We start from the raw sequence: 24,366 nt of genomic DNA on the forward strand, positions 1-24,366 counted from the left end.
CAACTTCAAGAAATAAAATGAATTTACCTTCAATAAACAGCGCATCTTTCACACATTTACGCTTATTTCAATCCCAGCAATCGTCTCCTGCAGTACCACAGCAGTCCCCAGCGACAGCTACCGCACAACAACACACAAAGAAGGATGGCAATGAGTCATCTGGCAGATTCCCGGATAAGCTATTCCAGTGGGTTACTCTCCATCAGTTACTGCTCATTCTCACACTACCACCCCCAGCCTTCTAGAGAACCCTGATCTCCACAACGTTATATCCTGGTCAGAAGACGGCAAATACGTTCTTATACATGATGTGAGTTTATGTACGGCTGTTTGGCATATAGAGTACCCCAACGCGTCTTCTTCCTAATCCGTCATTCGGTCTTCTCTTTTCGCCAAACAGCCAAATAATAACAATAAAAAGAATATTTACTAACAACTCTTTCCAGCCAGTCGAGGTTAGTCTAGATTCAATATATGCATGCATCACACCTTCAGCCCGTCATCATATCAGCTAAGGCACGCCTTTGTGACGTGATCCCGGGAAAGAAGGCGATGCACTTTTCATGAAATTATTTACTAACAAAGATATTAGTTAGAGAAAGTCATGGGAACTATGTGGAGATCATCCGCTTACCCTACTTTCCAACGACAGATGAATGTGAGTTCGGAACTAGTTATATTTTATCGCTCAATTTTACTTTTAGATTTATGGTTTTAGCCGCACTTCTACTATAAAACGTAATAAACCAGGTCAAGCTAATCGTATGATGCCTTCTACTTGGTCTCATCCTACAATTTCGAGAGGATCGACGGCAGGTGACCTCGCCAAGATCGAAAGAAACGCACCTCGTAGAGATCGCAAATCGAAAAAGAGCGATTATAGTAGATCATACGATGATGATGATGAGGATACTATCAAACAAAGATCACGCAACTCAACAACCTTAACACCAGCACTCCATAACGTCTCTTTACCAGCGATCGAATCTGAGACACCATTAGATACTCGTAAACATTTACAAAATGACGATGGCGATCATCCACCTGCAAAACGCGCACGTAGACCATCCGCTACGCTCTCTAGAAGCGCACCTTCTGCAACAGCTATGACTCGTAATTTGTCAATGACATCAAACTATTCAAACAGTGTCGGTGTACGTAGCTCACGTAGATTAGCATCATCTGTTCCACGCGAGAAGAGTAACTCAAATGCATTCTCTCAGATGCGCTCACCAAACAAGTCAGATATTTTCAGTGATGATGAACCTGAAATGGCTGTTTTACTACCACAAATTGAGGATGAAATCGAAGAAGAAGATGACGTTGTTCATGGTAAATACAACAAGAATGATTCAGCATCTGGTGAAGAACTCTCAAGTGATGAGAGTGATGATGAGGATGAACCAAGACGCCAATTTAGCTCATCTTTAGGATTGAGAACACCATTTGGTACAAATTCATCAAAGGTATCTTCAAATTCGTTGGATATACTCGCAGCTGCAGCTGCTACACGTAATCCAATACCATCAATTAGTCGTCGTTCATCAAACTTCCTCTCAATGAATCCAATTGGAGTTGGTGCAAGGAGACAGTTCAACAATCTTCATGAACAGGAACCATCATCATTTGATTCTGATTATTCTATATTTAGTCAACGTAAATCATCATATAAGGATTCATTCTTACGTTCACAACCAACTACGAACGTAGCACCGGATTCAAGCGATGGTGAAAGCCTCGATGAGGAGGCTTTGTTTACACCACCAAATGTTGCAGCTGCAAACTATCGTCCACCAGCTTTGGACACCTTGAGCAACGTCGCTGCTAATAACCTCAAAAAGGAGACTGATAAGACACGTAAACTATCATTCTTGCCTTCATTCAACTTTTTCAGTACTGCTAGCTAACAAAGTTATGGCTATCTTAATTCATTCTATCACCTTTTCGTCAACTTTTACCCTCTTTCGATCATATGACCACGTGTAGTAATAGTACGACAGTTTCTCATTTCTAGTAAGATAGTTTGGGTATCTCGACCGGACATTCAAATACGCATTCGAGGTATTCTTTCACCAAATACACGCATTCTTCAATCTTTCAAACATTTACGCTTGATGATAACAACATTTGGAATCTCGTTGTTGTACTATCACTTTCCTTTTGTCTTAAACATGCAATGACTTGTTAAGCGATAACAATTGTACTCTTTTTTTCTTTTTCTCATAAATGAATTGACTTTTACAAGTAAAAATACAAATGTGTACGTTCTTTAGCTCTTTTATTGAGATATAGTCAAGAGCTTGTGTAGATGGTATGGTAAGTTGTCTTCATTTCTTGGATGTTTTTTGTATTTCGTTATGAATGATAAGTTATGCAATGACTGAATGTAATTTTCAAAATTATGATTGATAGTCGTTGAATGGTTTGTTATTTTTAATACCCTGTTACATCCTGAATTAATTGTGGCATAATTTAGATTATCCTCCCAACCATAGTCCGCTTTATTGGCATCGTGTTTACCTTCTAGTGTGTTGAATGTATAAAAATGTAAATCTAGGTCGTCTGCATTAGTGGCTTTCCAATCTATAGAAGTTATTAGAATGACGTATTTGTATAAACTATAACCGTACCTCCTAATTCATCATCATTTGGAATAGCAGAAGGCGTTATAACCCTCACACTCCATCTTATGGATGTCTCTAATTCGAACACCTTGAAGTATTCCAATATTGTTTGTTTAGAAGTTCGTCCAACCTTGTCGACTAATTGCACATCATGGAAATGGGAATACTCATCTATGGAAACAATGAGTAGCCTGTTTGAGGATAGATGGATATATGCTATATGTAGCTTCCGATGATAGTTGAATGCGCTGGCAATACCGGCTGCGATAGCTATTTGATCCCGCGATATACCATTACGCGCAATAACGAATGCAGGGAAGTCGAACGACTGAGCCTCTACAGACTGATGCAGTTGTTGGCTCTTCGGTGCCCACTTCTGAACAACTAGTTTGATCCTATCATAGATCCGTATCGCCAAACCGCGAGCGGCATCGCGGGATGATATAACCTCTTGTATTTCTTGACTAGAAAGTAATTGGAATGTATGACCTTCTTGACTCGCCTGTCGAGCACGTGGAAGGTGTGTACTAAAATCAACGTCTGTGATTTCAAACACAACAGTGTGTTCATCAGGTAAGGTCGCCTGCCTATGTAGGACGCTGACAGTACCAAAATTGCATATGGTGTACATATCACGGAAAGTATCAAAGAAAGCTTCCCGAAGTTCTGTACGCTGTCCTTCAATAGACACTGTTATGTTTTTCTTTCCACCAAATGGTGTGAACCCTGCTTTCTCCCAGTACTGCATGCCATGCGGGAGTGTGTGGATAACTTGATTGTCGTAGCCTAGTGCCAGCTTAGGCTGTGTGAGGTATTGTGATGTAATGTCTTGAGGTGTGAACTTTATGTTATAACCTTTAGGAGCGCTAGACCAGCTAATGTTCGATAGTAATACACGATCTTCGTCACTGAGTTGTATAACAATCTCTGGCGCACCTTCCGATAGCCTACTACCGTTTGAATGTAAGGTCATCGGAGTTGGTGGTACTGAAAGATTCGTATCGATGTCGAAATCATCATCCGATGAGTTTATAAATGCATCCTCGTCTATCTCGTATTCGGAAGAAGATGACGGTGTTGCTGAACGATCATGTATAACCTTCGTAAACGTCATCCGACTATCTTTCTCTTTCTCTTTCTTCTTGCGTCTTGTTAAATGCGGCCGCGATAAAGATTCGTACCAATGTGGTGGATAACTCGCTCTTGATTGTATGCCCTCTTCGACCGCATACTTTCCGTTCGCGCTATAATTAACCAAACTGATAGCCCTATTGAAGGCAAGTTGTTGATAACCATTGGGTATAACACCATTCGTAGGTTGCATTTGAAATTCCTCTAATGTATGATCAACGAATGAGTAGTGTATTGAAGGTGTAGCAGGTGTGAATGGCGTAATCGGAGTTTGCTGAGTAGTTGCAGTTTTCGGTGATTCATCAAAGAAATCGAAATCGTCGTCATTTACGATAGCGTTATCGTCTACTAACATTGACCAATCCTGGTCATCCTCGTTGGTCGCCTTGTAGAATGGTACGCTCTCGGCTTTACTTTCATTGTTTATAGTGAGAGATTGAACTTTCTGTACATATTTTATACTCTCCTCTAGAGCTGATTGCATTTAAGCAGTTTAACCGTCTATTTATCGTTGATCTTGGTTGTTTAAATCTAAGGTTCTATTTTCAGCCTTAATAAAGTAATTAAGAAAAATGTATGGCATATATATATATATATATTTCTATACTTAGATCGCTATGTTGACTTCTCTTATTAGCACTCCCTCGGTAAAGTAACTGTCATTATTTTAGTAAGAGATATACATTTATAATCTTATTTGTTGTACATTTATTTTATTATTCTTTTAATTCATTCAAACTCGGAGAATTATCGCCGATCATTCCATTGTTAGGTGACAGATTCCTCATTGACAGTCGATAGTATATTGGTTTTCCTACAATAAACACATTACAATGAAATATTATGCTAATTATTAGTAAACTGCCGATCACGGCACTCTTCTCTTATCTTCCAACAGGCACAGTCCCTAATCGAGGGGTCCTCCGTCCTCAATTGTCCTCACGTCAAAGCGATCCGGTCAAGTAAATGACTATTCTTCGTCCTCTCAGTTACAATTCTAGAATTCTGACTATTTAAGTCGCCCATTCTCTTTTCACTTGCCAACCAAGAACTAATTTTCACACTCTACCAACTCTAACACTCATTTATATTCACTCATTATGAAACTCTCCATGCTCCTCTTGGCTGGAACAGCATCCGCTGTCCTCGCGCACGACTCCCTCTTTAAGCGCGGTCAATCACTCGAAGTGAGACAGTTGTCTTGGTTATCATACACCCACTAACGATTGAACAGCATGCTATTCGCCAATCACCTGAGCTCGCAGCTAAGATGATCAGACGCCATTACGATGAAGATGGCAATGCTCGCTGTGAATGTCCAAGCGACGGCGACGACGATGGCGACGATGGTAGCTGGGGTGAATCCAGCTCATGGTATGCCTCTTCCACCTGGACACAAGTGAGTATTATTTCAATCTTTTTTCAAGGTTCCTAAACAAAGATTTTAGCCAGCAGGTGGTCAACCAACTACTAGTGCTACCTCATACTCAACCGCTACTACATGGACACCAGCACCAACTCCAACTGGTGACAATGGTAATGGTGGAAATGGTGGTAACGGCGGTAACGGTGGTGACAATGGTAACAATGGCGACAACGGCAATGGTGGTAATGGTGGTAACGGTGGTGACAACGGCAACAAAGGTGACAACGAGGACTGTCCAGACCCAGAGCCATCCAGCACCCAAGAACCAGCACCAGAGCCAACACCGGAACCAACAACCTCACAAGAGCCAACACCAGAACCAACAACTTCTCAAGAGCCAGCACCTGAACCAACTGAGGACTGCTCAACTACCGAGGAGCCAGCTCCACCTGCAACCTCAACAGCACCAACTTCAACAACACCATCACCAACAGCTACACCAACTGGCGGAAACGGCGGCTCAGGTGGTAGCGGTGGTAATGGCGGCAACATCGTTACATTCACAACCTCCGGCACTGTAACATCAGCATCTGTCTCAGGTACTGCAACTGGTGGTGGTGACGATGGCAACTGTGGTGACTCAACTGCCCTTATTGATCTTGACACTGGTCTTTCAATTGGTGATGGATCACTACTCGATGCCGGTCTCTGTCTCCAAATCGGTCACTTGCTCAGCGTCGACGCTGGTATCAAACTCGGTAAGCGTTACGCAATTGTACGTAACGATGCCGTCAAAACGTTCAAGCGTGACGGTCTCATCGATCTCGACCTCGTAGCTAGCATTCTCAGCGGTGGTAACAACAAGCGTAGCTTGATTGATATTGACGCCTTGATCAACATTCTCAGCAACAGCAGCCAACACAAGCGCGATGAAGCTGGTCTCAAGATCGTCAGACGTAGAGATCACAACAAGAAGATGCGTCGTGTGCGTAACTTTGCCTAAACGTGTCAATCTAGCGGATCAAATGGAGTTTTACACTAACTGATTAGGACTAATTGGGAATTTAACTTTTTTTTTCTCTTATCTCTTTTTGGACAATCTTATTTATATTCTAATCTAATTATTTGATAATGAAATGTATGGAATGTTTTTAAGTTTCTAAAGAACTGTGCCAAAACTGATATGTGTGAGCTAAATCGCGGTGATAAGACGTAAAACTCACAGTAATTTCAATGGCTTGATGTAGTACTGTTCTAGACTTGGTTGCACGTCTTCTTCGAGTCCGATTGGTACACCATTCAAGATGAATTCTGCTGTGGTTGAGTCATCACCTTGGTTGAGGCTGATTGTCAATGAAGCGTTATGTCCTAGGATATATTAGATTATGCAATACACACTACCAAGAAACCCACCTTCTGGCCACTTTCCGCCTGTTAATGACCAATCCATTGTGATCTTCTTGCCAGGTACAACATCTGTGACTTTACCTTTAACACCACCACCGAAAAGAACGACATTTGCGCCAACTTTAGGTTCAATCTCAGCTGGTGCACGTGTCCACATAGGTACGCGTTGCTTGTTGGTGAGCACATCGAAGAATTCGTCCGCTGAAATCTGATAACGTTCTTCAAGTCTGACAGTTGAGGTGTTGAGTGAACCCTTCTGGGATACTTTCTGTTGTGGAACTTCAACCTTTTCAGTTTTCTTAACCGCTGGAGCTGCTTCTGGTGCTGGTGATGGTGTTGGTGTGTTCGATTGTGAAATCTGGACGTGAGCGCCATATTTCTCTCGAAGATCAACTGGGAATTGATCAAATATTGGTTTGAGTGTTTGTGGAATAACTTCTTTGCGGATGTGGTCGAATTGTCCATCAGCTTGACCTTTAATGAGAGTTGTCTCGAATACATATTCATCCAATCCGTCGATAGCCTCATGTGAGACTTCTGGTACATGAGTGCGTCCTCTTTGTTCTCCTACTGACCATTCAACGACGATCTTTAAGTCGTAGATCGTCACTAATCTGTGTATTTGATTAGAAAGACGTATTTTCTATATAAAAAAGCGTACTTTGACTTGCGCTGTCCAAGTGTAACGTCGCCATCACATTCCTTTAGTTCTTCGATTGTAAGCTCATCATTGACCTTCAAACCGACGAGCTTCTCTTTGAAGTATTCCTTAGCGAATTTGCTACAGTCAAGTTGCTTCCTGAGAGCTTGTTTAGACTAGCTGCAATAATTTATTGTGTTATTCACCCACCAATGCCAGTTTGCTGATGACATTCTACTATCAACGAATCTCTTCTAGGAATTTTACTAGAAATAAAAGAGAAAAAACTATTTTGAGTTTTTCTATGGATATATAAAAGATATATTATATGTAAACTACACAGCTAGGAGGAATCTAATAGCTGTTTTGCTATGTCAACAATCGATTGCAAGAAACATTAAACATTTGATATATGGAAAACTAAATAGACAGGTCTCACATGCAATTCCACTACTACGAAGAACCACTTAAAATTTGACACCTAGACATAGAATATTCTAGCATAAAAATGATAATAAATTAGTGAAAAAATTATACAATCAGGCTAGCAATCTTGCTTGTGACTGCTAGTGGATACATCCTTTCCTCCATGCGGGCAATAAGTTTTTGGGCATTCTCTGTTGACTTTGCTTCTAACTCAGCCTTGATCATCTCCGACCAGGTTGATGGCTCGCGATACACGACATTGATTGCTTGCGAATCACCTGCGTGATTCCCACTAGCGGCAGCTCCCATCGGTGGGTCAACCATCGATTCGAAAACTTCGCGAGATCTGGCTATATCTCCACTTTGTGCATATCCCCTAATGAGCAGATTCGAAATGTAAGCTGTTTGGTGTACTTTTGATGCTTTGATAGAATCTAAAAGCTTTGGTATAAGATCTTGACGTTGGTTTTCGACGAATACGTTGAGGAGCGCTGTGGTTATGTTAGATCAAGATTCCATGATATAGCTAACGTACCTTCGTATACTATAGCATCTGGAAGTACTTTATTTCTATTCGATGGGTGTGTTTCTATGCTTTCGAATATTTTGACAGCAGCTTCGACATCTTTCTCGACATATCCAGCTGAGTGAATGAGAGATGCCCAGTGAGTACCACTAACAGCGGCGCGTGGATCATTTACGATGGTTTCAAATACCTTATTCAAGCTATCTTTGTCCACTGGTGCAATTGATCCGTAAGCATCCAAAAGCAACTTGTAGGTGTGAGCAGATGGGGCGACCTTAGCAGACAACATTTCACCGTAATAATACAACGCGCGTTCTCTATTTGGCTTAGTGTGGGTGTAAAACTGTATCATACTGTATTTCGTCAGCTATAATCACTTAAGATGTGGTCAACTTACGTGTTAAATGGTGGAACTCTTAATTGGAATTTATTCTGTTGGACCATCTTGTTGAAGAATGTGACAGCGGATGCCTCATCGCCGATACGTGTGCATGCGTTAATAATAGCACCATAAGTGACACTAGAAGGTCTAACACGCTCAGCGATCATAAGGTCGAGTATCTCGAGTGCTGCATGGGCTTTACGAGCCTTGCTTAACTTGGAAATAATAGAATTGAACAAGAAAGTGTTACCCTTCACGCCCAATGATCTAGATTCATCCCAGAGTTCTTGTGCAAATGTAACGTCATCAGTAGTTTCCTTTACGTTATTGATGCAAGCTGCGTAAGCGTCTGCAGATGGCGCACCACCAGCTTGTATAATACGCAGACGATGTTGGGTGGCACCTTCGATGTCACCGCCGTGACCGAGACCGGAGATCATGGCATCTTCAAGTTTGAACCAAGCCATTGAGCGTTCTTCGAGAGATGAAAGATTTTGGATGACGTCGTAGGCATGCGTGTATACCTTCTTGGCTTTGCTGATTTCACTCTTTCTTCCTAGCGCGTTGGCAAGGTTTGCAAGCGAACTTACATTACCAGTTAAGCCATTGGTTATACCGTCCATTAAGACTGCATAGCATTCTTCAGGAGATACACCGAGATTCTTGCGGTAGTCGTGTCTACTGATCATCTCGGAGAGTCCTTCGTCAATTGTAAAGTTTGCTTCAGTTGTTTCAGGTGTCGTTGGCGGAGTTTGCTCTGACGAAGCGTCACTGGAGTCAAAAGATGGGTAACCCATTGGCGCTGATTGGTCAGAGTTTACTCTGTCAAGTGGAACATAACCGCTTGTGTAGCATTCCATACCATTGAAACGATAGCCGATACGTGCAAGCTGCTCAGTTGCGAAATCATAATCTATCAACTTCGACAAGACAAAGCCAAGGTCATTAACGTGGAGAACTTTTGCAATATCCCCAGAGTTTTGGCCGAATGTGTTGCGAATATCTGAAACGAAATCAACAGCCGTTGCTGAAGTGAGTGGAACGCTGCGATTGGAGTCTTCCAAGTTTACCTGGCTCTTCGCAAGTTGTAAGAAAACATTGGTGTATAATTTCCATTGCTCTAATGTAAGGTTAATCAACTTGAAATCGCCTTCACAGTCTTTACGAGCTTGGTCAACCTTCTGAATTATCGAGATGAGTGTCTTGAATGAACAGATAACATTGTTCTCATAAGCGATACGGTAAGCGTCAAATGTTTGTTGAAGTGATATACCAGGTGTATTGACAAGAGTTTCTGTAGCTGTGACAACAAATTTGTGCCAGATATTTCTCTCTGCGTAAAGACCTTGATCGATGAATTGAATCTTGCCAGCTTGAGCCCACTGAATATAGAGTCCCATAGCCAAATCAAAGCGACCGCTTACTGAAGCAATGTAAATAAGATCGTTGATTGGTGGGTAGAAGACACCCTTAGATGACTTCTCAATCATCTGATGACGGAAGATTTCGCTTGCAAGAGCAACAACTTGTTCTACATTTTCAATGTTTTTGATAAGTGATCCAATAACATTCTCGCTGAAAGTACTCAATTCTGCGCCAGTTGGTTCCATTGTAAACTTATTTTGACATTCCTTGAGAAGCTCAAAGACAGACTGGGCTTCATCAATCTTTGACTCCCTCAATAAAGATGTAATGACAAAGTAGAATGATGACACTGGTGGATGTGGGACTTGTGAACCTTCGGCTGATGCAGCTGCAGTACGCTTAAGCCATTCCAAAGCACTGGAAACATCACCATTACGAACGAAACCTTCAATTACGGCAGCAACAGTATCTGGACGCAGTTTCATTGGTGCTTCGAGGATCTGTTGGAAGAGTTCTACACCACCAAGAGCCTCATTACAGTTGAAGTTAGCCGTTATCATGGAGTTGTAAACAGTAGTTGCCTTGTTCGCAGGAAGAGTAGCGAAAGCTGGGTCGCTATCGATCATCTTCTTTTTAGCTGCATTGACGTAGTCTTCAAAGATGACGGTAGCACCTTCTAAATCACCAACAGAACCGTAGAGATCAATCATAACCGAGTATGTTGCATGTTGTGCCTTAACCTGTGGAAGGGATTCCAAAACCGAGAAAACATTAATAGCCGAGTCGACATCCTTATGAAATTTGCAAGACATAAGAAGCCAATTATAAGTATAGACATCAGTTGGAAGAACATTGAGTCTAATCGCCAAATTGAATATCGACATAGCAATTCTGAAATTTTGCTCAGATTCCAATTCTTGTGCTTTCGATTCAAGTGATGGATCCCAAACCTTACGAGTGTTTACCGATTGAAGAGACTTTTGTACGTAGTTATCCCTGAGACATAAGATTGTTATCAAATTTGAGTATGTTTTTGCAGTTGGCTTGAGATCCCTTGCAATCATATCATTGTAGAATGAGACGGCGTCCTCGACAGTGAAAGAATCAGGACGAGTAACACAGAGTGCTTCGAGTGCTGTATCCCATAATTCGACAGATGGATCAGTGATAGTATATACCGAGTGAACAATTCTTTTAACCGCTTGGAAGTCGTTAGAGTCTTTAGCAGCGCTTATGCGTGCTATGAGTTCATTACCGTGATCAGATTCTTTATTACCGAGTTGAGTGTTATGACTCGCCTGTGGCGGGGGTTTATCGGGGCTCTCTACTTCGTCTGAAAGTTCTTCTACGTTTGATTTTCCATTATCTATCGAGGCTGTAGAGTTGCTTCTTGGGCGGCCGGTGTGATTCTTCTCTGATTTAGCTACAGTATTTATACGTCTACGTTGATCGCGGATAGCTTTTACAACTTCACTCCTAGATGAATTGCTAACGCTCTGGCGCCTAGATAAGTAAGCTTTTGATGGACTCCGGCCATCCTCGTCGTCTGGGTTGTTGTTATTGTTTGCTTGCGTAAATGCACGCCCGTAGCCCTATAAAGGAGTTAAAAGGGAAAATATATTCAAATTATCTACTAACATGGTATCCTTGGTAGAAATTCCTGCCTGGATGGAAACCTGCGCCAGCACCACCAGCAGAATATGAGCTACCAGATGCGGCAGAAGGTCCTTGAGCTACTATGGACCTAAACTGATGCTGAAATGAACGAAAAAATGTCTTCATATCAGCTTTCTATAGTATTTCTATCGTTTACTCTATTTAGATCTTGGTTGTTTCGAACAGTCATATAATAAAATGCCAAATCGTGAAGAAGTTGTAAATTTCGGTGCAGGTCCATCTACATTACCAACTGCAGTACTTGAAAAGGCTGCACGCGGTCTTTTAAACTACAATGATCTCGGTATGGGTATCGCTGAGATTTCACATCGTTCAAAGGACTTTAAAGCTGTTTATGAAAAGACAATAAGTGATTTTAAGACCCTCATGGAGGTACCAGATACCCACGAAGTCGTTCTCATGCAAGGTGGTGGTATGGGTGCATTCTCCACCGTTGTTCTCAATCTTCTCGCTGCTTGGAGACTCAAGAACCCAGAAAGCGATGCGAAAACTACGATCGATTACATCGTTACAGGTAGCTGGTCTAACAAAGCAGCTGGCGAGGCTAAAAGGTTGACTACTGATACTAACGTCTCCGTCAACGTCGCTTTAGACGCTCGCAAGCACAGCCAAGATGGAAAATCGTTTTCGACTATCCCACCAGCAAATCAATGGAATTATTCTGCTGATCCGGCTTTGGTTTACTACTGCGATAATGAGACCGTCAACGGTGTTGAGTTTGATAAGAGCTTCCCATATGAGTCACTCCCACCAGACGCCAATCTTGTAGCTGATGTTTCATCAAACATCCTTTCACGCAAGATTGACATTAGCAAGCATGCTGTTGTTTACGGTGGTGCTCAAAAGAATGCAGGTATTGCTGGTGTTACACTCGTTATTGTCCGCAAGGATCTCCTCGTTGACACTGACGCTGCATTCAAGTTGGGTGGTATTCCTCAAGTTCCACATTTATGTGATTACAAGCGTCATGCTGATAATGAGAGTATGTACAACACACCACCAATGTTTGCAATTTACGTCTCTGGATTGACATTTGAACATATCAAGAGCCATGGTGGTTTAGATGAATACTCTAAGCTCAGTGATAGGAAGAGCAAGAAGGTGTATGATGTTATTGACAACTCTAATGGTTTGTATAACCCTAAGGTCTCGGTGGAAAGCAGAAGTCGTATGAATGTTGTCTTTACACTGCCAGATGAAGACACAGAGAAGAGATTCCTCGCTGAGGCAGACAAGTTGGGATTGAAGAACTTGAAAGGACACAGGTGTGTAAACCTTGAGATTGTAAGAACTTACTAACGGGGTGTAGATCTGTTGGAGGAATCAGAGTGTCACTTTACAATGGAATCACAGAGGAGGACACCGATAAGCTTATAGGATTTATGAGATTGTTTAAGTAGATTGTATAGAATAATGTAATTATTCATCTTACATATGAGATAAGTAGATAGACTGTCTATGAATTTAGTGCATCTTTTATAGCTGTCTTATAAAATCACTACGCACTAGAAGATAGCAAGCTTAGTGGAGGGGACTAGAGGAAGGAAGGCAAAGGCTGGCAAATAAATAATAATACGCTATGTTAGGAATTTATAATAAATAAATAATTAAAATAAATAAATATACAATTAAAATCAAAATTTGTGTTGATGAGAGAAGGACTCGCAAATTTCAATTCAACCGTTGCGTTCGAGCTATTAGCAGCGAAAATGGTAAATGCTTCAAATAAAAAAAATACTCTATTAACAATTAGCAGGATCCAACCGGTGCCATTACTTTGAGAACTCGCAAGTTCACCGCTAACCCATTGCTGCAAAGACGTCAATTCGTCTTGGACGTTCTCCACCCAACCCGTCCAAACGTCTCAAAGCAAGAGCTCCGTGAGAACCTTGCTCAAATGTACAAGGCTCAAGTTGAAGCCGTACGTATATCCCTACTAGGAAGTTTTCACATTTTCTGACCACACGACAGGTTGCTGTCTTCGGTTTCCGTACTCACTTTGGTGGTGGTAAATCAACCGGTTTCGGTTTAGTCTACGACTCTGCAGATGCCGCTAAGCAATTCGAACCAAAATACAGATTGGTCAGATTCGGTCTCGCTGAGAAGGTCACTAAGCCATCAAGAAAGCTCAGAAAGGAGAGAAAGAACAAGAGCAAGAAGGTTCGCGGTACCGCCAAGAGCAAGGCATCATCAGACAAGAAGAAGTAAACTGCTCTTCCAAGTACTTGATTCGTCGATGTATGCATTTTCTCAACGTATTGATATATGGGTCACTTATCTATTAAAACTGTGCATTTATTCTACTACAATTATTCTTCTTGGTAAACATATCCACCTTGGCGTTGGACTACCTTCAACTCCAGTCTATCGAGTTCTTCTTTTCCTTGAGTTAATCCTGCAGTGACTGTTTGTCCTGGAGAGAGTGGACCAACGCCTGATGGTGTACCCGTGAGCAAAACATCACCTTCCTTGAAAGTGAAATTTTAGTGACGATCAGCTGACAACAACTCTTTACCCACCTCAAGACGCATGATAGATGATACGTGTTGAATGAGTCTTGGAATACGGAAGATCATGTCTGATGTTGTTCCCATCTGTCTGATAGTCTCGTCGGCCTATCGATTGTTAGCTAAATAGTATTCAACTGTTTACACCCACTTTTAACCATAATCCAAGTTGATGTGGGTCTACGACCTTATCCTTTGGAATGAAGTCTCTATGGGGCTGTAAGATTATTGATAAGCCTGCTATCAAGCTATACGGACCCAATTGGGGTGAAAGTGTCGAAACCCTTCAAAGTTGACCAAGGTAAACCTTTCTTCTTGATAACGTCTTGGATGTTTCTAGCTGTCATATCGATACCGAGTGCTTAAAGCTTATTTAGATCTAGCTAGTTGTGGTAGGTTAACATACAGTAACCAGCGATATGTGAGAGCGCGTCATTTTGGCTAATGTCTCTTCCAGTTTGTCCGATAACAACACCAAGTTCGACTATCCATTTCGTTAGATTCGTAACAATTGATAAGAGAAGCTAACCTTCATGATGAGCTATTACACCGTTTGGTATCTCAATATTACCCCCGGTGCGTACAAATGAGCTTGTAGGCTTTAAGAAGAAGAATGGCTCTTTTGGTATAGCATTTTGAAGCTCTATATCCTATTAGATGGCAGACATTTCAGCTGTGGTAAATACCTTTAGCATGCTCAGAGTAGTTGCGCCCTATAGCTACAATCTTGCGTGCGGTTGAATGGAATCTAGATGCCATATTTTGATTGTATATAAAGAAGATATCTTCTGACTTATATCCGCATCTCAGCGGTATTAATCGGTAAATAAGAGATCATAAGAGATTGTAGTGATGTTAAATATAATACAGACGTCTAGAAGTTATATCTCCGCTCTAAACTGCTCATATAGAGCACATCGCTAGTACAAATTTTAGCTGGCGATCTATCCAATCGGATCGATAGCGATAAATAATAGTATAAGAATACTTTCAAAGGTATAAAATAAAGTATATATTTCTATAATTTAGTCGGTTAGATATCATTTTTGCGAGTCGTTGGAGCGATTGAAATTTTCAGACTTTGATCTGCGTCTTTAGCATCGACTACCATCTCCATATCCCAGCCAGGAGATAAAGAGTGTTAGTATATGCTTTATCTCCGTTATAAATATCTAATATATCCCACAGCGCTTTAGAGACACAGTCAACCAATTCAGACACACACTTTTGACTCTAGTTTTTGAGTCAATACAGCAAAACTCTTAGTTTATCTCCACTTAGTCGGAATTCGATCTCCCTCGCCACACGCTTTAGGCCTCACGGTATGTTCTATACTCTTCCTTGTGCCACATCCGCTCATGCGCCCTCGATAGTTCACTGGCTGGGTATCTTTTAAACCTCCTTGATTTCCCTGTCAACAGAGCTCAAGTAGATTAACTTTCGACTACTTTTTGCTGCCGCCTCACACACTCAAGCGTCAGCACTCAGTTTTACACAAAAAAAACCCTTGATTTGAAATCCTCGCTAAAAGGGAGCGGGGATATATTACACGACTGACGGCCACTATTAGCGAGAGGCCAACTAGGCACTTCTCGCGTTCAACGGCTATTTCTTCAAAGTCAAAGAGCGATTCAATGCAATTCTTCGAAACTACCAAATCTCAATCGAACATCATTATGCACAGCAACCTTCCAACCCCTCCACCATCACACTCTACTAGTCCAGCACCATCAGATAGACAAAAATGCGTTTACGAATGCTTACCAAATCTTTATCACGGTTCAACTGAATCTCAACTAGCTAAAAACGTCAAAATTTTTAACAGCCAACCTGATTTCGCAGAGGAACACCCCTTCTTCGTCGCTGATCTTTCCTCGGTTTATAAGCAACATATTAGATGGAAGACAGAGTTACCACGTATCGAGCCTTTCTTTGCAGTGAAGTGCAACCCAGATCCCTACGTAATTAGGTTATTAGCTGGTTTGGGTTTGGGTTTCGATTGCGCATCACAAACGGAAATCAACACCATCCTCTCCTTACCTACAAATTGTCCTGCTACAGAAAACCCATCAAATAATATCATTTTCGCAAACCCATGTAAAGCTGCCTCAATGATTAAGTTTGCGCGTGGTAATCAAGTTAAAATGATGACATTTGACAACACCGATGAACTTCACAAGATCGCAAGACTTTATCCAGATGCTCAGTTAATCATTAGAATCTTAACGGATGATTCAAAGAGTGTATGTAGATTCGGTATCAAATTTGGTGCCCCACTTGATGCGGTTCCACATCTCTTGAAGACCGCGAAAGATCTCTGTTTGAATGTTATCGGTGTTAGCTTCCACGTTGGTTCTGGCTGTTATGATCCTCAATCTTACGTAGATGCAATTGAGCGTTCTAAGAAGACATTCGAGGTTGGCGAATCTCTCGGCTTCAAGTTTAATTTACTTGACGTTGGCGGTGGATTCGGTCATGACAACTTTGAACTTCTTGCAAGATCATTAGGACCTGCAGTTGATGCACACTTCCCAGTTGAAACTGGCGTTCGTGTCATTGCTGAACCTGGTAGATTCTACGTTCATGACGCTTTCACTTTAGCGACCAATATAATTGCGAAGAGAGGATCAGATGATGATATCAATCAGGATTTGGATGATCAATCACCAAAAGTTATGTTTTATCAAAATGATGGTGTTTACGGTGCATTCAATTGCGTTATGTTTGATCATGCTGAACCAAAGGCGAGAACATTAACAGTTCAATCAGAGTTAACTTTAGATGATCCGTTATTAAATGAAAAGATGGTTAAAAATGAGGAAATCTCATGCTCAATTTGGGGACCAACATGCGATAGCTTAGATTGCGTTATGAAGAACCACAAATTATCGAAAGGGTTACAAGTTGGTGATTGGTTGAGATGGGATCAAATGGGGGCTTACACAATTTGTGCTGCGTCAACATTCAATGGTTTCAGAAAAGCTGACGTCCATTATACCTCTGGAGCTGATTCAGAGGAATCACATCAAGTTAGAAAACTTTTACAACAAACTGCACCTGATTTACGAGGATTAATTATGTACCCATAAATTGATTTAATATCTTAATAAATTGTTTCTGTTATCTTAAAACTCTACTATGAGGAGGTCTGTAACAGACGGACCTCAAAAGCAACAGAAACGTACTAGCATTTTAACTAAAAGGCTAACTTTCAATAATCCAAAAGCAGCTAGGGACGCCGTCGATGATTGGTCGAGTGTGAAGAGACCGGCTCTCAAAGATGATGACAAAACTGAGAAAGATGATTGGATTTCTATAGATACGAAGAGGAATATAATTAAATGCGCTATCGCTTACACTATCGCAACTTTATTCACTTTTAATCCAACTTTGAATAGCTTCATAAGTGCATTAGAGTTTAAGCAAAAATCTCAGCTATGGAAAGTAGCGGTTAACACCCATACTATAGCATCAGTCACTGTTTGGTTTAATCCTGCACGTAGCCGTGGATCAATGTTGCAAGCTATCGCTTTCGCTGCAGTATCACTCGTTTTCGTCACTTGCGTATCTTCATTAGTTACTCTTATATTGACGCTTATCGATTTTAACCCGGATGATACGAATTGGAAAGCTGACCTCGACGGTTTCATCGTCGCCTTCATTTTTATAGGTGTAGTTTCATCTATTGCTGCATTCTCGAGATTGAAAATGGCTAATCAAACGTTCAATTCAGCAGCCACAATGTCTTGTATTGTTTTCTATTCTGTCGTTTTACGCAATGGTGGTATAGCCAGATTAGTGCAGTATTTGGCTATGGCTATAATTGGGATAATTATAACTTCATCAGTTTGTTTACTCATCTGGCCAAAAAGTTCAACCAGTGCATTAAGGAAAGATCTCAGTAGTAGTTTGAATAGTTTCGGTATGCTGCTTGAGACACTCTACTGTAACTTTACGCTAGAGCACGATAAGATTTTAGACAAGGATTCATTCGATAGAGCTGTCAAAGACCATGACGAGGCTTTCGTTACTCTCCAAGCTGAACTCCCGAATGCTCTCCGCGAGAGGTGGTTAAGAGATAAACGCGTTAATAATAGCCAAATAAGGCAGACATACAAGCATACCGTCGAGGCTATTGAACGCTTAGCCCAACATTTAACGGGGTCAGTTGTTCTTTTATTGGTTGATTATCTAACACAGCATCAGATTGAGAAGTTGTCTTAATATGCGCGATGATATGATACTCAAGGATGATTCTTTCAAGAAGGCATTTCAAATGAGTGTAGATATAGCAAGCAAACCGATGTATGAGTTAACAGTAGGTTTTATTCAAGATTTTATTGGTTTTATTTTAACAACTCACCAGGAAACAATCGTGCATGTTCTCAGGGAATCTAGTTTGGTTTTTGAAAGAGATTCAGATCCAACCTTGCTCACTGAAACTCGCCGATCGATGTTGATTGCAAGCGAAAGACTGCAGAGAGCGATTAGAAAGTTTGACATCTCCTCAGGGATTGTCTTAGAATCCTCCCAACCGGATGCACGGATTGATGCCAAGTCATTTCAAGAACCATCACTTATTACGCAATTCTACTTGTTTAATTTGCGTGAACTTGCTAGTGAACTCTACCATTTGATTTTACTAGTGGATGAAATCAGTGAGCATGATCTAAAGCACGTCTTTAATAGCAGCTCAAGGAATTCCAACATCCTTGATGAAGATTATCAAAATAACGCTGAAGATGATTTATTCGACGAGAGTAGTTCTTACTTTAGTAGCAAACCACGCCGTCCACCTTTATTACGTAGGAGAATGAAGAAGACTCTGTCAAAGCTAATCCCAATTGATCCAAGCGAGTATAAAGTTAATGACCAAGCAAGACGGTGGAGAGCTAGTAAAATTATTGAAGAAGAACATCAGTTTACGGTATATGAGAGGTTTAGTCAGATTCTTTGGGAGGTTCTTACATTTTTCGAGAGGAAGGATGTAAAATTTGCTATTAGGACTGGTGGAGCGTTGGCTATACTCTCTATGCCATCCTATATTTCATACCTTAGACCACTAGCTTTGAATTTGAAGTTAGAGTGGGCGCTCATAAGTTGCTTTGCTTCTTTGTCCCCTACAGTGGGTCAAACTAACTTTATGAGGTGAGATAGTGTCAATTTCAAAGGTAATACAAATACTGACACTACTTAAGTATCCAACGTATACTTGGTACGATAGTCGGTGCAGCAGTAGCCGTAGTAGCGTTTGCAGGTTTAGGCCATTCGTTATTTGGTGCTATTGGATTCCCAATATTAGGCTTCTTCTTCTCGCTTCCTTGCTTCTACATTGTTGTTGGTTCGACAAGGTACTCCTCCAGTGGGAGGTTTGTTCTTCAGTCGTATAACCTCGTCGCACTCTATGCTTTCAATCTGAGGGACCAGGATATACATTCATTCACAATCGCAGTCAAGCGCTCCACGGCAGTAACATGCGGTATTACGTTTAGTATGATTGTTTCGAGACTATGGTGGCCTCAAGAAGCCCGTAAAGAGCTGAGACGCGGACTAGGTGACCTCATTCTTGACCTTGGATATCTATACAATCGACACACATTAGCACAATCAGTGCCGCCTCTTCCAACAACACTCAGTCCCGTTTCTGTTGATTCGTTTGATGCTGCATCTGACGTAGAAAGGGCGTCCGAAACCACACACTTGCTGAGTCCTCAGAGGACACTTATGGGCGAACAAAGAGAGGAACAGTTGAGTAAGGAATTTATGTCAATGTGAGTGTTCTTACTTGAAAAATTGATTTGCTAATTGGTAAATAGGGAGTTACACATCCAAATACACCTCATTAAACTCCGTAATTTACTCTCCCAAACAAAAAATGAGCCAAGGATGAGAGGACCCTTCCCTGTGAAGAAGTATGCCGATTTACTAGGTAGTTGTCAGCGTATACTCGAAGTAATGCACATTTTAGGCATGGTCAGTCAACCTCAAAACACTTATGCTAGACAATTCATTGATCAGTTTAAAGTCGAAAGGAGGGAATTGGTTGGTAATGTTTTGCTATTTTTTAGCGTAATTGCTAGTTCATTCCATTCGAAATCACCACTTCCACCATATTTACCGCCAGCTAATAAAGCTAGACAGAACCTTATGGATAAAATACAGTCGGTTAGTTGTACTGACACTAGACCTTCAACTTCCACAAAAGATACAAATTATTTGGAAATGCAATCAAGTACTTCTCATCTATTAGTTTTCGCGTATGCATTATGTATGCGTTCATTGATCAATGAATTGGAAACATTAGGTGTACAATTGCAAGCTACTTTTGGTGTTATTGGAAACACTGACTCGGGTGTTGTAGAGTTTGGTAGGTTATAACTAGAAAGAAAGTATCAAATTCTAACAATTTTACCAGAGAGGATGTTTGCTGATTAAAATAGTTAAGAATTACTTCAATATTAATACAACTCTAAGAGTAATATACCCCTTGCATTAATAATGTACGAATTTCAACCTTAATTTAAGCAAAATCACGCACAAGAATAAGCATTTCAAATTTAAAATATTTTTATCATTAATTCATTAGTTATTGGATAGAGCCCAATCAACTGCTTTTAAAACATTATCTACGATTATACTAGGTTCATGTTTTGGTATACCATGAGTATATACACCCGTTCTCACGAGTGCTGACTGCCAACCGAATAAATTTGCACCTTGAATATCTGAATCAGGGTTATCACCAACCATTATAACTCTTGGTTTCTCAGTTATGTTTGTCTTACTCTTTAACAACTGTTGAAGTAAATTATCTGCATATTCATAGGTTATAGCATGTGGTTTTCCATATTGATAATATTTGAGCTCAATTTCAGGGCTTCTAATCATGTGTACTGTCTTGAGAGCTTCTATGAACATACCTTGACCGTGTCTCGGTTGAGGGTATTCCCTGTATTATTCATTATGAGTTATATGATGAATGAGATAAACGATAACTAACGTAGTCCAAATTAAATCAGGATTCGAAAAGTGTAGTTCGACGCCTTGCTTCCCTTGATTGTTTTCTGTACCAAGCAATCCATCCTTACTGCGAAGAAGATCACAAATGATCTATTATTTTATTAAAACAGTGATGTGTAATACATTATGCTACTTACTTGAATATCAAGACCATGGTCAGCGCTATCTTTGAATACTAAGACTGCTGAGAATGGTACTTTCGCAAAGTCAACATGCTTGCGTTGATAAGTGTGAGGTTGTGCCATTGCATCCTGTGGTGCAGGTGGAGAAGCAAATGGGTAGATACTAAACAACGTTAGGGACTTTTCAATGAGGGGTAATGAAGTCAGCCTTACAACTTATTCCAGCTGAGTATGTCTGCTGGTACGTATACATTCTTGAATCCGTATGATTCGGCGATTTCACGACACTTTTGGCCATGCTCATCACCACCAATGACAAGAATATTGTCATTTTTTAAACGTTCAGAGAGTGGTTTCATCACCGTGTGAGAAAGCACTATCTGTGATTCGTCTACGTGTATATCGAAATCCTTTGATAAAGCTTTACATCTATCACTTTCTTTTGTACCACCGCCATTTGTAATAAAAATATAAGGAATATTAAGTGAATCTAATTTCTTTAATGCGTGTTTTGCCTCCGGGATAGCGAAAGAACCATGTTTGAGAACACCATCAATGTCAAACGCAAAAGCGAGTGGACGTGCGGCTGATTACATATTAGATGGAGAATATGAGAGCATTTTCTACTTACTGGAGTATAATCTTATGCTGTTACTTATTCTTAACGCCCTCGTGAACATCATCGTGGGAGATAAAGAGTGAAGTATGATGTAATAAGGAGATGAATATAATTTATATATAAATAACTTTAAATGAATTCATACAAATGGGCATAACGTCTAAATAAGAATCGTTCAGTCAAGTCAGACAGCGGTGTGGTAACTCACCGTTAGTTCAAAACCAAGCAGATAATAAATAGTTGATATAATATTAGAAGCATCTTCAAGAGATCTAAATCTAGGGTCAGCACAACTCTTAACGACGAGCAGTAAAACAGCGCTCGCCCTAAGTAAACAAAAGATTGACCTCTTGTAGAACATCTTCCTCAAGTGGCATTTGCTTTAATTTGAGTTTAGCCGTTGCAGCGTACTTCTTCTCAATCTTAAATGAAATTTATTAGAAATCGTTAATTACGTCATAATATAAGCATAGCCAGGCTTTATTCAGATCTGAAAAAAGATCTAGGAGGTGTAGGAGGTGCGAATGCTTTATAGACCTCCGAAGGATCCGCAGGTCCAGAAGGTCTACGCGCATGAGAACGTGCGGCTATAGCAGATGCTATCGCGTTCTCTTTCTCCCTCCTTCTTGCTTCCTCCTTTGCGAACTGAGCGTTGGATGCTTCATCGGAACGTACCTGTTCCTTTAAAGAATCTTTGATACCAAAGTTCTTTCCTTGTGGCATGAACGACTTTTCTGCCTTCTTCTCTGGTCCTAGTCTGTTTGTTAGTATTCGGGGAAATGGTCAAGCGTAGAGTGACTAACTGTTTAATGCAAATGCCACTACACCAGTTGCCATGAGTAGCATGCCAATAGCCAATCCCTGTTAATTTACAGCGTGAGAACTACATTCCTAAAGTGGCACTAAACACTTACTGGTGAGTTTTGGCCATTCTTGAGATTCTTTGGTTGAAAGCTTGCCATTTTTATTATCTTGTTCGTTGTTATTTTAGAAGCTGCCGTCTCGATTAAGAATCCGAAAGTGTATCAGATGACGATATCACATGAGCATTGTCTCATCCAATCAAGAAATTTATTAAAAGAGAACAATTAAAGTGTAAATTTAGACTTTTGATATTTAGTTTTCTTTGAAGCTGCGTCATCAACGAACCAGTAGACCTTTCCTGGTGGTGCTGGTCTAACTCTAGCGCAAGGTAAATCACCGGATGGATTGTCCAAGATTTGCTCAAGTGTATCTTGTTTACCTTCACCAGCAGCAATGAATGCAACGCGGTCTAGCATTATTTGTCAGTAATTTATTCCATAATTTCTTATATTAAACTCACAAGCGTGATTAATAACTGGGAAAGTTAATGTAATTCTAACTGGTGGTGGTTTAGGTGAATCATATACGTAAGCAATCCAACGCTCAGATTCTTTTGAAACTGGATGTCCAGGGAACAATGAGCCTGTGTGTCCATCTGGGCCCATACCTAACAGAATCAAATCAAAAGTAGGGAAACGTGCAGCTTCACGTGCAGCGAATGCGTTAACGAGCTTCTTCTCATATTCATCTGCTACGTCTTCCAAAATATCTTGTAAATCCTCGTTTGATTCAATTTCCTTGGCAGATGGTGCGCTATCTGGGTGGAACTTCTTGATAGCTTCATGGTCTGGGTTGAGTGCATGGATTTGTGAAATATTTACCGGTGTCTTTGAGAACAATTCCTCGTAAATAGCCTTAAAGTTTGATTCTGGATGGTCGAGTGGGACGACACGTTCGTCTGCAAGGAATACTTCCCTATTGAGGAAACAATAAGTTTATATAAGTAATAGTTATTGATATACTCACCATTTATCCCACTTAACGTCGTCTCTCTTGAGCAAACCAGTAAGGTTCTTTGGCATAGAGCCTCCTGATAAAGCGATAGTGAACTTGTCCCTCTTCTCAATAGCTTCATTTTGTGCTTTAACTACGAATTTAGCGACAGCTTCGATTAATTCCTATATAATTCGTCAGAATCCTATTTAGCTATAGCAGTGATACCGACATTGGAGTCAGCTAAGCTGTGGAGCACAGGTGGATGTGGTGTTTGTAATGGAACTGTATTCGTTAATAGACATTCATATCACTATTTTCTCACATACGAGATGTCATTATTTGGAGATGATGCACTCGGACAGGATGTAATCATAGAATCTCATAAATGAAAATTTAAATGTTTGAATAATTGAAAAATATACATAATCATAGCATTATATATATACCCACATTTCCACTATAACTCTTCCGTATTTTCACCGGCGTTTACAGTTAATCCGTTGATAATTAGCTGGATAGAAGGGTATATTATATGTAAAAATATCGTGTACATTTACTCAGATCATACACTCTATAAAATCACACTCATTTTTTTTTCTCCTCTTAAAACCGGCGGATTGTCTTCTTTCATCCTTGGACAAAATAATGAGCTAAATAATCACCAATTAACCGAAAAAAACGGTAAATTGGTTTCATGACTAGCTTAGATTGACGGCTGTATTTCGCTAGCGTGCTAAGCTCGAGGGCTATGAAG

At 40.5% G+C, this 24,366-nt stretch overlaps 13 protein-coding genes across 13 annotated transcripts; 6 read left to right on the forward strand and 7 right to left on the reverse strand.

Moving 5' to 3' along the window:
- Positions 1–17: 17 nt before the first annotated feature.
- WALSEDRAFT_29226 (hypothetical protein) lies at positions 18–1,907 on the forward strand (the record flags this gene model as incomplete). The annotated part of the gene is made up of 5 exons (XM_006958947.1): positions 18–187; positions 238–310; positions 447–455; positions 593–658; positions 705–1,907. 5 exons carry the CDS (start codon positions 18–20, stop codon positions 1,905–1,907), a joined length of 1,521 nt encoding a protein of 506 aa, XP_006959009.1.
- A 329-nt stretch (positions 1,908–2,236) lies between these two features.
- WALSEDRAFT_32990 (hypothetical protein) lies at positions 2,237–4,308 on the reverse strand (the record flags this gene model as incomplete). Its single annotated transcript, XM_006958948.1, has 2 exons — positions 2,631–4,308; positions 2,237–2,583 (listed from the first exon to the last, which is right to left on the reverse strand). Coding segments are annotated over exons 1-2 (1,865 nt in total), but the record flags the coding sequence as incomplete, so codon positions are not given.
- A 547-nt stretch (positions 4,309–4,855) lies between these two features.
- WALSEDRAFT_29228 (hypothetical protein) lies at positions 4,856–6,124 on the forward strand (the record flags this gene model as incomplete). The annotated part of the gene is made up of 3 exons (XM_006958949.1): positions 4,856–4,942; positions 4,990–5,154; positions 5,204–6,124. The coding sequence occupies 3 exons, from the start codon at positions 4,856–4,858 to the stop codon at positions 6,122–6,124; spliced, it is 1,173 nt and encodes a 390-aa protein (XP_006959011.1).
- Positions 6,125–6,214: 90 nt separating this feature from the next.
- Positions 6,215–7,412, reverse strand: WALSEDRAFT_32991 (hypothetical protein). Its single transcript, XM_006958950.1, has 5 exons — positions 7,379–7,412; positions 7,190–7,327; positions 6,535–7,142; positions 6,345–6,489; positions 6,215–6,299 (listed from the first exon to the last, which is right to left on the reverse strand). The coding sequence occupies exons 1-5, from the start codon at positions 7,399–7,401 to the stop codon at positions 6,281–6,283; spliced, it is 933 nt and encodes a 310-aa protein (XP_006959012.1). The 5' UTR covers positions 7,402–7,412; the 3' UTR covers positions 6,215–6,280.
- A 258-nt stretch (positions 7,413–7,670) lies between these two features.
- On the reverse strand, positions 7,671–11,698 carry WALSEDRAFT_60685 (hypothetical protein). The gene is made up of 4 exons (XM_006958951.1): positions 11,506–11,698; positions 8,518–11,459; positions 8,130–8,473; positions 7,671–8,085 (listed from the first exon to the last, which is right to left on the reverse strand). Exons 1-4 carry the CDS (start codon positions 11,647–11,649, stop codon positions 7,700–7,702), a joined length of 3,816 nt encoding a protein of 1,271 aa, XP_006959013.1. The 5' UTR covers positions 11,650–11,698; the 3' UTR covers positions 7,671–7,699.
- A 1-nt stretch (position 11,699) lies between these two features.
- Positions 11,700–12,982, forward strand: WALSEDRAFT_60686 (phosphoserine aminotransferase). Its single transcript, XM_006958952.1, has 2 exons — positions 11,700–12,809; positions 12,854–12,982. Exons 1-2 carry the CDS (start codon positions 11,722–11,724, stop codon positions 12,942–12,944), a joined length of 1,179 nt encoding a protein of 392 aa, XP_006959014.1. The 5' UTR covers positions 11,700–11,721; the 3' UTR covers positions 12,945–12,982.
- Positions 12,983–13,231: 249 nt separating this feature from the next.
- WALSEDRAFT_60687 (hypothetical protein) lies at positions 13,232–14,820 on the reverse strand. Its single transcript, XM_006958953.1, has 9 exons — positions 14,738–14,820; positions 14,581–14,694; positions 14,458–14,535; positions 14,310–14,412; positions 14,203–14,260; positions 14,064–14,159; positions 13,502–14,012; positions 13,300–13,467; positions 13,232–13,253 (listed from the first exon to the last, which is right to left on the reverse strand). Exons 1-7 carry the CDS (start codon positions 14,808–14,810, stop codon positions 13,854–13,856), a joined length of 681 nt encoding a protein of 226 aa, XP_006959015.1. The 5' UTR covers positions 14,811–14,820; the 3' UTR covers positions 13,232–13,253; positions 13,300–13,467; positions 13,502–13,853.
- WALSEDRAFT_29232 (hypothetical protein) lies at positions 13,254–13,752 on the forward strand (the record flags this gene model as incomplete). Its single annotated transcript, XM_006958954.1, has 3 exons — positions 13,254–13,256; positions 13,298–13,465; positions 13,516–13,752. The coding sequence occupies 3 exons, from the start codon at positions 13,254–13,256 to the stop codon at positions 13,750–13,752; spliced, it is 408 nt and encodes a 135-aa protein (XP_006959016.1).
- Positions 14,821–15,154: 334 nt separating the features above from the next.
- WALSEDRAFT_39215 (hypothetical protein) lies at positions 15,155–17,140 on the forward strand (the record flags this gene model as incomplete). The annotated part of the gene is made up of 3 exons (XM_006958955.1): positions 15,155–15,191; positions 15,240–15,373; positions 15,425–17,140. Exon 3 carries the CDS (start codon positions 15,686–15,688, stop codon positions 17,138–17,140), a length of 1,455 nt encoding a protein of 484 aa, XP_006959017.1. The 5' UTR covers positions 15,155–15,191; positions 15,240–15,373; positions 15,425–15,685.
- A 49-nt stretch (positions 17,141–17,189) lies between these two features.
- Positions 17,190–20,486, forward strand: WALSEDRAFT_64928 (hypothetical protein; the record flags this gene model as incomplete). Its single annotated transcript, XM_006958956.1, has 6 exons — positions 17,190–18,214; positions 18,258–18,369; positions 18,418–19,199; positions 19,250–19,816; positions 19,868–20,418; positions 20,467–20,486. 6 exons carry the CDS (start codon positions 17,190–17,192, stop codon positions 20,484–20,486), a joined length of 3,057 nt encoding a protein of 1,018 aa, XP_006959018.1.
- Positions 20,487–20,603: 117 nt separating this feature from the next.
- Positions 20,604–21,876, reverse strand: WALSEDRAFT_69460 (HAD hydrolase; the record flags this gene model as incomplete). Its single annotated transcript, XM_006958957.1, has 5 exons — positions 20,604–21,000; positions 21,052–21,161; positions 21,209–21,356; positions 21,407–21,779; positions 21,825–21,876. The coding sequence occupies 5 exons, from the start codon at positions 21,874–21,876 to the stop codon at positions 20,634–20,636; spliced, it is 1,050 nt and encodes a 349-aa protein (XP_006959019.1). The 3' UTR covers positions 20,604–20,633.
- An 88-nt stretch (positions 21,877–21,964) lies between these two features.
- On the reverse strand, positions 21,965–23,968 carry WALSEDRAFT_60688 (6-phosphogluconolactonase). Its single transcript, XM_006958958.1, has 8 exons — positions 23,939–23,968; positions 23,842–23,894; positions 23,643–23,794; positions 23,137–23,591; positions 22,727–23,085; positions 22,616–22,673; positions 22,021–22,564; positions 21,965–21,972 (listed from the first exon to the last, which is right to left on the reverse strand). Exons 1-5 carry the CDS (start codon positions 23,946–23,948, stop codon positions 22,901–22,903), a joined length of 855 nt encoding a protein of 284 aa, XP_006959020.1. The 5' UTR covers positions 23,949–23,968; the 3' UTR covers positions 21,965–21,972; positions 22,021–22,564; positions 22,616–22,673; positions 22,727–22,900.
- Positions 22,293–22,774, reverse strand: WALSEDRAFT_64930 (hypothetical protein; the record flags this gene model as incomplete). Its single annotated transcript, XM_006958959.1, has 3 exons — positions 22,293–22,564; positions 22,616–22,673; positions 22,727–22,774. 3 exons carry the CDS (start codon positions 22,772–22,774, stop codon positions 22,293–22,295), a joined length of 378 nt encoding a protein of 125 aa, XP_006959021.1.
- Positions 23,969–24,366: the final 398 nt, after the last annotated feature.

This window comes from Wallemia mellicola (assembly GCF_000263375.1).
Source record: "Wallemia mellicola CBS 633.66 unplaced genomic scaffold WALSEscaffold_13, whole genome shotgun sequence".
Taxonomy (NCBI): domain Eukaryota; kingdom Fungi; phylum Basidiomycota; class Wallemiomycetes; order Wallemiales; family Wallemiaceae; genus Wallemia; species Wallemia mellicola.